Genomic DNA, 14,349 nt, shown 5'->3' on the forward strand with positions numbered 1-14,349 from the left:
AGTTGTGTAAAGTTGTTGAACTAAAGATATATTTTAAAAAGATGCTACTTTTTTAATAAAATGGTTAAAAAAAAAAAACAAGACATTTTTTTTTTTGGAAGGAAAGAAAAACCAACAAAACAGTATATTAAATTTTTATACATGGAAAGATTATAGAAAATTCAAAAAAAAAAAAAAAACTGTACTTCCAGAAACCACTTAGCATAAGAAATCTAAGAAACTATTAAAATTACTCTTAAAAACATATGTGTATTCATGATAGAACTAAAAAGTAATTAAAATTATTTTGAACTAAGTTTTCAAACAGTATAATAATTGTTGCAAGAATAACAAGTAATAGTGAAAGAATAGAAGTAATGTAGTTATTCTTACCTAGCTAATTGACATATTTATGCAAAACAGATAAAACCATTTGACATCCATTCATAAGGAGTTTTTCTTGCGGTGACTACAAATAGTATAATGGCGAAAAACAAAGTTTTTTTAATTGAAAGTTCTATTTTAGCAATTAAATTAAAAACCCAAAGAAGTAATAACTTTTAAGCTTTTATAGTATTAATTCAAAAACCAAAGATTTCTTCTTGAAATCGTGATTACAGTACTTAATTACTTCGAGAAAATGGAATAAAGGCAACGGAGCTAAAGCATTAATGAAGGTTTCTCTTTGCCTGTATGGTTGTTTATTTTACGTAGCATTGAAAGCGTAAAAGGAAATTTCAAGCTAGGTAAAATAAACAACCTAACAGACACAGAAGCAATCTTAATAAGTTCATCCTGTGGTTAATAAGTAAGATTCAATACTTTGACATTGAGGAAAAAAGATGCACAAATATGCGGCAGTGTATAATCGCACCTCATTAATTTTACTTTTTTTGAACAGATAATTGGTGGAAAATGTGTAGGGTTATTAGAGTATTTAATTTTGTAAATAAAAAAAAAAAAATTTTTTTTTCTTCATAAAATCAATTTTTCCTGATTTTTTATTATTTTTTCAAAATTCCCTGATATTTCCCTGATTAATAAAGTTCCCTGACTTTTCCCTTATCTGTCGCCACCCTGTCCCCAGTATTAACTGCAGTCTGGATTCAATTTCTTAAGAAACTAAAATATTAAAAAGATTAATTATTATATCATTATGTAAATGCTGTTTTTTCTCTCTTCCTTGCTTTGGCTAGTAAATGATGAAAACATTGTTCATATTGAAACATGAAAGTCGGTCCAGTGTGACACAAGGATTGAGAAAACTATTAAATGTGCCGTGAAGTAAAAAAGGTTGGGAAGCACTGCTTTATACTAATTTGGAAAGCACATTCAGAATCATACTATAAAAATAACCCTATCAGATCAAAGAAGCAAAAAAAAAAAAGATATAATTTTATAATTATACAAAATAAAATTTAAGGCATATGAATCACTAGTAATAAGTAAATAACATCAATAATTAAAGAGAAAAGAGATAAACATACCATAATTTAGGTCCAACAAAATATTATCAGTTTTCAGATCCCTGTGAGATATTCCATTTTTCAGAAGATAAGCTAAAGCTTCCAACAGTTGTGTCAATAATAAAAGAGCTGTTTGTGTTGAAACGCTCATTTCTAAATAATCCTTTAAACTGCAGTGATACCTAAAAGTGAAAATATTGTTTTATTAATGTATTTAAAACTTCAATGTTTCTGCACCATTTGAAGACATCCAAAGTCTATTTTTTTTCCTAATGTTAGTCAATGACAATTTCAGTTTTGGATTTTCAAATCCTTCCGACAGCTTATGTACCACTAATTCTTTATTCTGGTTCTGCAAAGGCAATGCAACAGGTCAATTCTTTAATCAGTAGTAGACAATCTTTTTCTCCCCAGGGGATATAAATGCCAAATATTTCATGCGGTCCATAGCACAAAACATTATAAAAATTATGAGCGATATAAACAAATTGTTCATTAGAAATGTTGCTTAAATCAGTTACCAAATGATTTGCTGGGTTATACCTGCCTTCAGCTCATTTATGACTATTTCAGACTGATGATCACTACCGGAGTAGCATCAACTCATCGGCCGATCATCGGCCGTTCATCGAAATCCGATCAAACTTAGATCGGCCGATGATCGGATTCCGATGAGTTTTCATCGGAAATTGCTCCAATATGTCTCATCGGCAATAGTAGAATCCGATCATCGGAATTCGATGAATTTTGCTCCCTATACCGATGAGATTTGGAGCAATATACGAGCAGTGCTGTTCCGAGGCGATGAATTTAGGACGAAAATACGATGAGAAGTAGTAACAACTGCGATATAGGGATAAGCAGGAGGAAAAAAAAAAACAGTGGGAAGGGGGGTCCGTCATTTTGGATGATCTTGTGACCCTTCCGCCATCTTGAAAACTTTCAGGAGGGTATTTTCGGATGACGTCATTTGGGACAATTATTTAATATATTTTCATTTTTTTAATAACTTGTTTATTTAATTTTACTAATTAAACAACTTTTGATGAACATGACTAATGAGCTCAATCTAAGTCGCTTTAGCCGGGAATCGAACCCTAGACCTCTGGAATACGAGATTCATATGCTAACCACTAGACAAGTAATGCTCGGTCCAAGGAGGAAAATAATGTATTAAATGGAAAATCATTTGTGGCACCATCTATCGGGGGCAAGGCCATGACAGATTTCTGAACGGAAAGTGAGAATATTATTCAGTGAATATACTTGTGGCGCCAGCTAGTGAAGAGTCGGAGTCGATCATTTTGCCCGCAAACCGAGTCGGAGTCGGTAATTTTGGGAGTCAAATTGAACGGAGTGGAATTGTTTTGGAGATAGAGAGAAATCATTCAAGAGTCGGAGTCTCATTTTGTTCGCAATTCCAGTGAGGTAATCAGGGTTGGAATCGTGGAGTTAAAGTTGAATTGATTTTGCAGCGAATCAGAGTAAACCCTTCCAAAATCCAGGAGTCGGATTCGGAGTCAAAGTCTCAGTCATTTTTCCTCCGATTCTCAACCCTGAATGTTGATCCGTATAGCCTTACGTTTGATCAACAGTCGGATATTCGAATAATAAAACTTATCCTATTTTAACAGTTGGGAGATTTCCAAAAATTTTAGATTGGAAAAAATTTTATCGGAAAATTTAAACGACCTACTTTTTTTCCGATGAAAGGTAACTCGGCAAATTTTCATCAGAAAATTTGATCGTTACGATCTCTTTTTCCGATGAAATGGAGCTCGGCAAATTTTAATCGGAAAATTTGATCGTTACGATCTCTTTTTCCGATGAAATGCGGCTCGGCAAATTTTCATCGGAAAATTTGATTGTTACGATCTCTTTTTCCGATGAAATGGAGCTCGGCAAATTTTCATCGGAAAATTTGATCGTTACGATCTCTTTTTCCGATGAAATGCGGCTCGGCAAATTTTCATCGGAAAATTTGATTGTTACGATCTCTTTTTCCGATGAAATGGAGCTCGGCAAATTTACATCGGAAAATTTGATCGTTACGATCTCTTTTTCCGATGAAATGTAGCTCGGCAAATTTTCATCGGAAAATTTGATCGTTACGATCTCTTTTTCCGATGAAATGCAGCTCGGCAAATTTTCATCGGAAAATTTGATCGTTACGATCTCTTTTTCCGATAAAATGCAGCTCGGCAAATTTTCATCGGAAAATTTGATCGTTACGATCTCTTTTTCCGATGAAATGCAGCTCGGCAAATTTTCATCGGAAAATTTGATCGTAAGGATATAGTTTTCTGATAAAAAACAGCTCATCGAAAACCGTTCTCGGATTCTGATCGCAACGATATCAGCATGCATTACGCGATGAGTTTAGGAGGAGTCGATGATCGGCCGAGCAAAATCCGATGAGTTGATGCTACCTGGGTAAGAAGAGAGAAATTGCAGTATTTGGATGTCATATGTAAGCTGTCGATCTATGTATGCAGTTCTCCCTTTAGCCCTTGCTTGAGGAGGAAACTTACAGCTTAATACCCAAGCATGTACCTCCAAATTTTGAGGTGAGCAGCACCATGCTTTAGAACCCTCGCTGGTGAGCTGAATTAATTTCAGGAACAAGGCAATCTCAGTTTCAACAAGAGTACATCTGCCTCCAGCTCATTTACTGCTATTCAAGATATATAATCCCTAATAAGATAAGAGTGAAACTACAGTACCACTTGCAATGTTGTTTCTAATGCCACCGAAGAACATTAGAAACTCTATTCATGGGAGACCCAAGCTCCCTTCATATAGCAAGATGGATTTGAGGCAGAAGGGAGCAGCTCCTAAGAGTGAGGTTCCCAAATAGAGAAGAGTCTGACTTGGAGCCTCAATAGATGGCCGCACCTCCAATACAAATCAGGGAATCTAACAATAAGAGAACAATGTGACAGAATTGCCATGGCTCCCCTGAAAATGTTTCAAAAATAGTTAAAAATCTTTTTTTAGAGCTAAATATAAAAAAAATCCTTATTATTTCTCGAAGTTTAACATGAATGTAAAAATAACGCGAGGAGCCATAAAACCATACTGAGAAAGTTTCAAGTATAGTTTTTTAAACCCTCTTCCTTAGCTTAAATGGAAAAAACATTTCATTGTAATTCATGTGAAGTCTAACAAGAATAGAAACAACGCCAGTGGCTACACCACAAAAATTTAAAAAATATCAAGTGTGTACCAAATATTTGGGTTCATTTAGCATAATGGATTCGTCTTGTCAGAAGTGTTTACCTCCCCCTTGAGGGAAAGAGAAGGAAGTGTTTGGAAGATTTATGACCGCTGTGTCTCCCATAAAGCAAGCAAGAATAGCCGGATGGTTTCTGGTTTCTTTGGAAGGAACGCATATTTTTTGCTGTTAATGACGAATAAAAAATAATCACGATTTTTAAACCTTAAGAAAATATCTGTAATTAGATATAAAAAAATGGTATATTTGAGAAATAGATGCAGCCAACACTTGCTTCCTAAGACTTTGTCATCCACGAAATCTTTTGTCCTCTTTTTCATACCAGGGATACACTCATACCCCCAAGTCTCTTTTTTACACAACTCCACACAACAGAATCCCACAGCACTCTCCTTCCAAAAAAAAAAAAAAAAATCTTCCTCCCCGAAACACACAAACAGGCAGGAAAACGATTTGATTTGCCAGATTTCCGGCAACAAGAAGTCTGTACACCCATTGCTGTCATAATTTGGATAAAGCTCAAACACAACCATGCAGATTCACCTTTGATGCAATACCTTCAAAACAGAGAAGGAAAGGCCTCCCAGCCACTCAGACTGAAGGGCGCCAAACGTAAATCTCAGTGAACCTTCCAAGGTCAAGCATAGCTGCCAACATGCCAACTTCAAAAATCTTACAATGTACGCGGTGGCCATATTTCTACGCTTTTTTGACCATTACAAAGCAAAGTATTACAATTTAAAGTATTATAATATTTTAAAATCCTTACCTTGACTCAATCTGTGCTTTTATAAGCAAAACAAATAAATAAATGAATTTAAAAATATGTAAATAAATACTTTTATTTCTTTGAACTGAAACTTCAAAAAGTTGCTGACTTCTTGGCTTTCAAAAACTGTCAATCAAAAACTTGTTCAAAACAAGTTTTTCTGTATGTTCTCACAGATTAAAATGTTCTCCAGGCCGTTATCCGATAAAGAAGTGCGCAGTTCTCATCCAAATCGTACAAATCTGCTATAAGACCGTACAATTTTACAAAACATCTGAAAATCTTACAATATACAGCTAAATCATACAAGTTGGCAGCTATGCAGCTGGCATTTCGGAAAAAATGGGAGCAAGCACATCGCACCTCTGACAAGCCAATATCTTGCTGCTGGATAAGAAGAAAGCTATTTTTTTCACTCCCTGATTTAAGAAATGGTAAGTTGTTTTATTAATAGATTCGAAGATCTTGTATGATATAATGCTTTTTGTGCTGTTCTTTTTCACATTTTAAATGTTTTTCATTTCAAAATCTGAGTTTTTCTAATGCTTAAATTGAGGTATAAATTTTGCTTACGAATTTGCGTTGTTTCTAACCTACTCTAATGTACATTGGAAATAGAAGCAACTCTAAGCTAAAGATTCCAAGAAATTTGTATGGAAATTTTTAACGAAATGCTTTCTTATATATTATGTAACATTTTAAAATATTTTTTACTAGCCTGTCAATAGATATATTACGTGTTTCAAAATTCCATCCAAACAGACAAACAAAAATTTGTCAATAAAAAGAGTAATAATAAAATACATTTAATGATTGTGTATTAAGTTAAAGTTAGATTTAAGTTTTAACCAGGCTTTATGCTGTGCTATGTAATTATTCTTTATTCCCTTTTTAATATGGGACCCTTCAAACCACTCCTCTTGTTTATATCACCAAAGATCGTCTACAAAACGCGTTTAAAAAAAAATGTTTATGTTTTAAAGGTTTCAATTTCGAACAATGGGCGGGGGGGGGGGGGGGGGTCGCACCTGAGCCCTTAATATTACGAAAGACAATTAAAATGCATTTCTAAGATAACAAATCAGAAAAATATCCTTGGGCTCTCAAATCTCCCCTCTCTATAACATCAACAAACATTGTCTGAAAATGCATTCTTAGAGCTACAATTTCGAAAAATAGACAGGGGAACGCTACCGAACCTCCTCTTCTTTCGTAACATTACCAAAGATTGTCTAAAATGCGTTTTTAAGACCACAAATTTGAAAATTTTCCCTGGAACACTTTTACTTCAGAGTTAATATTATACTCACAGTTGGTTTATATTGGTTTCCTCTTAAATCAGAAGTCCTATAAAGTTGCCTCAGAACAAACAGTACTGATTACAGGAATACCACTTTGAGGCGACGACATATGCACATGTTTGTTAAGAAAAGAAGAAAATTATTGGGAACATTATAGCCTTTATGTTAAACTTTGTGTCACCTAGTGAAAATTCCTTAAAAAATGCTCTGGTTAAAGGTGGGATATATTGATATTTGTAAAATTCAAAATCTCCAAAGTATATTTTTCCAAACGGCCACCCCTGAGAATTCTGTCTGGATCCGCCCCTGCCTGCAAGAAGCCTAAAATTTATAGTTTTCTTCAATAAATTGATTTTTTTTCAATTCATCTTTTAAAAAATTATTCCTACATATAAATAAATTATCAGCTCAAAAATTGTAAACAAACACATTTTTAAATCAACATTTCTAAATAAGTAATAGAAAAATAATATAGTTAAAATGAAAAATTTAACTTAAAATTGAAAAAATCCTCATTTTGAGTACTATGTGAGAGACTTAAATATTACAAGAGAGCAAAAATTTCTATATAACGCAATTATTGACTCTACTGTTTATATTTTTCAATTTGATAATTTCTTAAAGTTGCCCTACATTTTTTTTCATTCACAAAATTTATAGAAAAAAAATCAATTTTTTGAAGAAAAGTACAAATTTCAGGCTTTTTGCAGAACACCTAAATATTTTTTGATATAATAAATATTTTTGTGGTACATCTGGGGCGAGAGGGGCAACGTTTTATCAACAAGGAGTTTTGAACTTCCAAAATTTTTTTTTTCTAATTCCGTCAACTACAGTGATGGTTCACACTTTCAGGCGCAAGTCGGCATGGGATGCCGTTATTCAAATTATATGAAACTTTTTTGACAATAGTTTTGACATAAAAGGAAAAATTTAAGATAGTGTGACTCAAAACACTGAATTTGTTTCTTTTGGGACACCCTAATGCTAATAGTAACAAAAAAAGTTTAACCCCAAAAACAGAGCATTTTCTTAAGTTGCTAATAACCATAATGCTGAGAGTAAAAGAGTGAAAAATTTAGGCTGTAGAAAATTTATACCTTTTCATCACAAGAAAGAGAGTCATATTTCTTCCACATCCATCATCCAAGAGTCTTTGAGGAAGAGCTTGAGGATAATTTTCAAAAGCACCAGGAAGCAAAGGTAATTGATTAGCAAAGGCAAAGTACATTTCCACAATATTAGGATGAGGTTTCAAATGTTTTTTTCTATATGAATGAAACAAAAAACTAAATGGCATTAAAGTTGAAAATATTTAAGTTAACTTTCATTAACTCTTGAACTTTCTGCCGTAAGATCTTTTAAATAATTGATTTTACAGTGCAAAAGAAAAATTATGTTATTTTTTTTATTTCAGTGCAGCAAAATCAACAGCATGAAACCATGCTTAGTTAAAATGTTTGTAGCATCAGTGTTTTCATATTTCTAAAGTCCTTCCTAAATTTATAACCAATATGTAAAACTGAATTCTCTTTTCAGTATGAGGACAACAGAAGATGACAATTTAAAATAGGGATGGTCAAGTCATCAAAAAAAAAATCATGTAAATAAAATAGCATTTCTGTATTTGAAAGTGAAATAACTGCTTTGACACAAACTTTTTGTCAATAGCTTAATATTTTTCTTTTTCTCTTTTGTAAAATAATAAAAAAAATTTTTAGGAGAATTTTCTAAAATGATCGATATCTGAGAACATCCATACTATGCATTGCTAAAAATATTTGTAAAAGCAGTACAAAAATGTAAAAATAGTACAAATAACATCATTAGGTGCAAAGAGTTGAAAAAAAAAGCTGGTTTCAAGTGCAATTGCTAACTTTATCAGTGACTAGCAAAGAAAACAATTATTGTAAGTGTAAAGCATATAAATACTTAACAGACGGCTACAAAACCAATCATATGATGCAACAGTATTGGCTGTAGGCATATTGAAAACCGCCAATTCGAAGCAATTTAGTAGAATTCTGAGAAATGATGAGGGAAGGAAAAGACTTGCTACAAATATTTTTTAGATTTTTGCAAACACAAAAGCAATAATAAAAAAAAAAACATCTCACTCCCCAACAATGGAAGGTTGTGAAATAATCTTGGTATCGGAAAATTTACATTTGTCACCTGTGTCTTGACAAAGGTAACAATTGATGTTTTGATAGTTTTTTATTTTTTCAAGTAATTTTCATGTTTCTTTAGCCTAAATCTGTACCTAAGAGCCAGAATGATGCAAGTCCAAAAACTGTGATTTTCCACTTATTAGTGCATTGTATATAGAAGTCTATTGCGTATTGAGCCGTGCTAACGTAATTCTAAAAAAAATCCTTTTCAATTTTTTACCAGGGTTAAAAGAGTGCACTTCCCATCCTTTGCATGTGCCAGAAATTTTTTTCCTCTCTCCTGTAAAATTACCATAAAGTGACTTACGCCCTTCTGGCCCTAAGGTACAGAAAGTATCAAGCCCACCTTGATTGCTCAAGCACAGATACAGCTGATGTATTAAAGACTCTAATGATTAAATGGTTGAACAGGATCTTTAGTGTAGCATTTTTTTTTTTTAAGTGTAAAAAAAGTTAGTTTAGGTCAGAAAATAACCTAGAAATTTCTCAGTTATTCTTTAGATTTTGATTCCTATAACAAAAAGTAAAATTCCCTTGCTCATATTGTTTTTCTTTGCCACATTGCTTACATGTAATTAAATGAAAAAGTAAATTGCATCTGCAACTAGTCTAATGTCCCTCTTAAAATCACTTAACACAATTAGCCTAGTTCTTCACATACTGTTGCACCAGGATAAATTCATCTTTTGTCTACTCTATACAACAGCAAGTCATTAACCAGTTGGGAATATGAGCATTCCCAACACCTTATTCCAGGGCCTTGAGCCAGCTTGGTTATGGGGGCCCCAGTTTCTGACTAGGCTGACATGGCCTCTTGTCGGTCCTACCTCATTCACCTTTTGGCCCCCCAGTGTGGCAAATCCCATTGGTCTGTTTCAAACAGTGATCCTTTTGAAGGAACAAAATTTCCAAGTTTATGTGCATATGATTATGTACAACCCTGGATATATATTGATCTCTGTTTGGGCCATTTCATGTAAAACGGTCATTTTGTCTTGCACAAGAGGTCTCATGTATTTCATTAAAAATAATACATTAATAATCAATGAACAAATCTTTTCTGCTTAACAAATTACAGACTTGTGTGATTTCTTAAGCAAAAAAGTTTTGTCATTACCCTTTAAAATTATTACTTTTTAATGAAACATAGGAAGCAACACGAGCAGGATAAATATTTACTGTAAATTTCACAAAAACAGTAATTCAGAAAAAAAAAGAAAAGAAAAGTGGGTAAAAGGGTTAAACCAGAGTTTCCCAAACTGTGGTCCGCGGACCCATGGGGGTCCACGGCGCTATCCAGCCAAAACGTTGCATTTTTATTAAGATTGAAGGACGAGTAACGGAAATTTAATTCAAAAAGAAAGCATATTTATGAGGAATAAAAAAGTTCTTTCTTAAGTACATAGGACGCATCAGCCCCCCTCCCCCTCCTTGGAACTCTTGGAAGCAAACACACTACACATTAATTATTGGTCTTGGGTTAAACAAGCACTTCAATGGAAAATATGAAATGAACTGATAAAAAGTCACTTTCACACTCCCTTTGATTAAAGCTAAAAAACCCCTCTTAACTTATAATGTACCCTTAGGATATTTGATTGAATCTTTTGCATCATAGGTGAAAAAAAAAAAGCATGATTTTAATGCAAAAAAAAAAAAAAAAAAAAATTCAGAGAATAAAAAAAACTAACAGAATCTAAGGCCAACATTGCAATTACAGTTGTATTTGTAAAAGAAAAAGTAAGAACTTGCTTGAACACTAGCTGGATTCAAAATTCTTATTACTACTAAGTTTAATTTTTAATATTCAAATTTTGAAGTTAAATATTGCATGTGACACCAGTCATGGAACAAATACCGAGGATAACCGAACTCACACAAAACTTTCTTAATATCGTCACCTCAGAGCAACAGTAAGACATCTAATCCCAGTAATAACACTAAGATATCCTACTGTTGTTATGAGACGACAATATACTAGTTACAATTTAAAAAAAAAATTAAAAAATTAATAACTGCAGGGGTGATAGTGGACTCAAGTTAAATTTTCTGAAGACAGTGTGAAATTTTCGGAAACTATGACGAAGCTCTCCCCCCCCCATACCCCCCTCCGGAAAAAAAAATCTTCAAATATGCATGCAAAAATCATTGAAAAAAGACATTTTAATAGTTTTTTTTATTTCAGTTTTAGAATTTCAGCTGAACATTTTGGAAACAGCAACCCAAAAGTTTCAAATCACTATCACCCCTAAAATAACTACAGTTGAACCTCTATATATCGAAATTTTCTACATATCTAAGTCCCAGTAAATTTCCATGTCCATTTCATTGAAAAATTGTTTCAATATATTTAAAAATATATCAAAGATCTCTGTACATCAAAAAAATTTGAGACATTCTTAGATTTTTTTTCCTCTTTTAGACCGTTTGTCTCATGAAAAATGAAGGTTAGGGGAGAAAATTATGTTCACTAAAGGTTGCTTTGAAATTCACAAGCAATCTGGGGTTAAGAGGCATGCAGATAGGTTGCTGTTCCATTCTGAAGTTCTGAAGTTCCCTCAAGTTTATTTCAAATCTTAGTTGTAACTAGTTATACAGCAAAATCAGTTTCAAGTTTGCTGTTTAAGTTTCAAGTTTATCCCTATTGTCTGTTGATTATCATTCCTAGTCTTTTTAGCTTTAGTGGAAATCATTCAAGTTAAGTAAAGTGATGTTTTACTTTTTTCTCGATTTCATTGTCAAAATGAAATTCCTTGTTGCGGATCAAGTTGAATTGCTGAAGAATAAAGATGTATGAATGAGCAAAAATGTCATTTCTGATAAATTTAGTATTTTCAAGCAGACTTCGAGCTTTTATAAGAAATTGGAAAGCCGTGATAAAAGTACTAAAACTTGACAGAAAACTCACTCAAAAACATGACACAGCATTACAGTTGGCAAAAATTAGCTTTAATTTTAATATTTTAGGAGGGTTTTTATGACAAACTGAGATTGTTTCTATGTATCGAATTTTTTCCGGACAATTTGCTACTTCGATATGTGGAGGTTCGACTGTATTTATTTTTCTTTATTTCCTCCAGTTAAAATGTACTTAATGTAATTTATCAAACTTAAATAAATAAAAATAAGGAGCATTTTTTACAGTTAACTATAAAGAACAAATTCAAAGAAACAAAATAGTACTACTCTTAACAATAGTACAACTCGTAAGGAAACACATATCTGTTATGCTGAATGCTTTTTTAAATGAGACAGTTTTCATTTTTCAGTTCATCAAATTTTTCATTTATTTCTTTTTCTATTTGTTTTATTTGGGGCTTTTTTTCTCATGCAGATTTCATCAAATTATTTGCTTAACTACAAAATGTTATATCTCTTAACATTTCTGCTTTTTTCCGAAAGTTCATAGACAGTTTTAAAAGTGAAAAAATATCCAACTCCTAACACTCTTTTTCTCTCTTCAAATTTAAGTTCAACAGTTATCTGTTTCTTTTTTTTTTTGGAACAGCATCATTTTTTAAATTTTTATTTTCCACATACTCCATAAATTTTTGACGTGATTTTACATCTGAGGATAAGTATTCCTTGGTAGTTTTAATGTTTAGTAAACCCCACAGAAAATTATGTGGATCTTTTATTGTTTTGAGAGCAATATATGATTCCTCTTTCAAGTTTTCAATTCTTCTTTTAAATTTGCAAGGTCAATACAAAATTTGACAAGAACCACATCAGGTGTTTTCCCCCAACTACGTATTTTAGGGTTGTTTCCTGTAACAGTTCACACAATCCTATGCTTCATTTTGCGCAATTATTGCTTTTTTGGCGAGAAGCAAAAAAAAAAAAAAAAAAAAATTCTAAAAAAAAAAAAGTGGCATAGGGGTTTCAACAATTGGGGAAAAAAACAGGGAATAACACACGCTAACAGCAAAAATAAAGGACTTTCAGAACAAAAATAAAGCACTGTAAAAATAAAAAAAAAATCAAGAGTTTCAGCACAAAATAAAGCACTTTAAAGGGCTCTTTGCAACTGTAACTAAAATAAAGCACTTTTAAGGACCCATGGGAACCCTGTAAAGGGTTGACTCTTTCGTGGAATGGTCCATTTATGGAACCATCCCATTGAGGAATGTGCCCAGAGAATTCCATATGATTCCTTAGTTTATAAAACTGTTACAAACAGCTTACTTTCATTCATTCACTTTCCTTTAAAATTTTTTTGGCAACAAGTATTATCAAAGTAAAACTTAACAGACAATTTCACAGTATTTCTTTGAAAACCTATCCACTCAAACTCTAATTTTACATCTAGAGAATTATAATCAAGTCGATGAAAATAGCATTTTTTATATTCTACATTCCATGACCATGTCTGAATAATGAGGACAAGAAAAGTTATGCAAATGAAATGCCCAATACCAAAACAAGCTCAATCCACTTTTTAAAATTTTACGGAAGAACAAAAAACATTTCATACTCCGTGCAATCAAAAATGGGAGGAAATTAAGCAGACTTTTATAATAATTTTGTTGATGTTACCTGCATACATCTTTATTAAGAACATGAATTGAGCTGCTTTTGATGTAAAATAGTTGTTTGAGAGGGATAATAAAAATTCGTCCCAAATCACTCTATGGAGTGGTAGTAAAAGTATAAAAATATTAAAAAGCACTTTTGAATATTCCCAGATAGAGCTGGTTGTTTTGTCACAAAATACCTCATTTCATAATGTAAAATTGGAAAACAGGATCAAAACAATCCATAATTAATATGAAACAAAGGCAATTACCTAATTTTGTAATATAGTGTTGGAAAACAGAATCAAAACAAATCATAACCAATACAAAAAAGAAGGTAATTACCTAATTTTGTTCCTTGCAAAGTCTCCCAAAGAAAGTTCAGAAATTGATGGTAAACTTTCTTTGTACATAGCCCGCCATATGGCAAAAGCATTCGATTCTGCACTGTAGTTAAACATAACTTTGACAGCAAGGTCATTTGAATCATAATTCTGTAGATGACTTAAATTTTCTTTCTTCATCACCGTTTTAGCAATATCTGAAAAAGTCCTTGAAATGTAAGTTTGAAACTCCATTACAATTTAATTAGTCTACATGTTTAAGTCACTTAAAAATATTCATTTATTTCTTAAAATAATTTCAAGCATTAAGAACGAAGATTTATTTTTTTTTTTTAATTTTGTGAAACAATAATATGAATATCACATATTATTGCACTACCAGTGATGTTCCTATCAATTTTTCTGAGGGTATACTAACAGTAATCCATTACACACAATGTGTGTATACATACATAATGTGTCATAGTATGAAATTTTTTGAAGCTTGAGGGTAAAAAAATTTTGAGAGTATACAGCGTATATGGAGTACACCCTATGGGAACACCACTGTGCACTACAAGCATGGGCGCC

At 32.4% G+C, this 14,349-nt stretch overlaps 1 protein-coding gene across 2 annotated transcripts in view; it reads right to left on the minus strand.

Moving 5' to 3' along the window:
- LOC129217245 (serine/threonine-protein kinase Pink1, mitochondrial-like) overlaps positions 1-14,349 on the minus strand; it is a 48,272-nt gene that overhangs the window by 11,504 nt on the left and 22,419 nt on the right. For both annotated transcript variants that reach the window (XM_054851520.1, XM_054851519.1), the window contains exons 4-6: positions 13,781-13,976; positions 7,851-8,018; positions 1,467-1,627 (exon numbers count right to left, since the gene is read on the minus strand). In XM_054851520.1, the coding sequence (XP_054707495.1) occupies positions 1,467-1,627; positions 7,851-8,018; positions 13,781-13,976 (525 nt within the window). The remainder of the gene's footprint in view (positions 1-1,466; positions 1,628-7,850; positions 8,019-13,780; positions 13,977-14,349) is intronic.

The sequence above is a fragment of the Uloborus diversus genome, chromosome 2, assembly GCF_026930045.1.
Source record: "Uloborus diversus isolate 005 chromosome 2, Udiv.v.3.1, whole genome shotgun sequence".
Classification (NCBI taxonomy): domain Eukaryota; kingdom Metazoa; phylum Arthropoda; class Arachnida; order Araneae; family Uloboridae; genus Uloborus; species Uloborus diversus.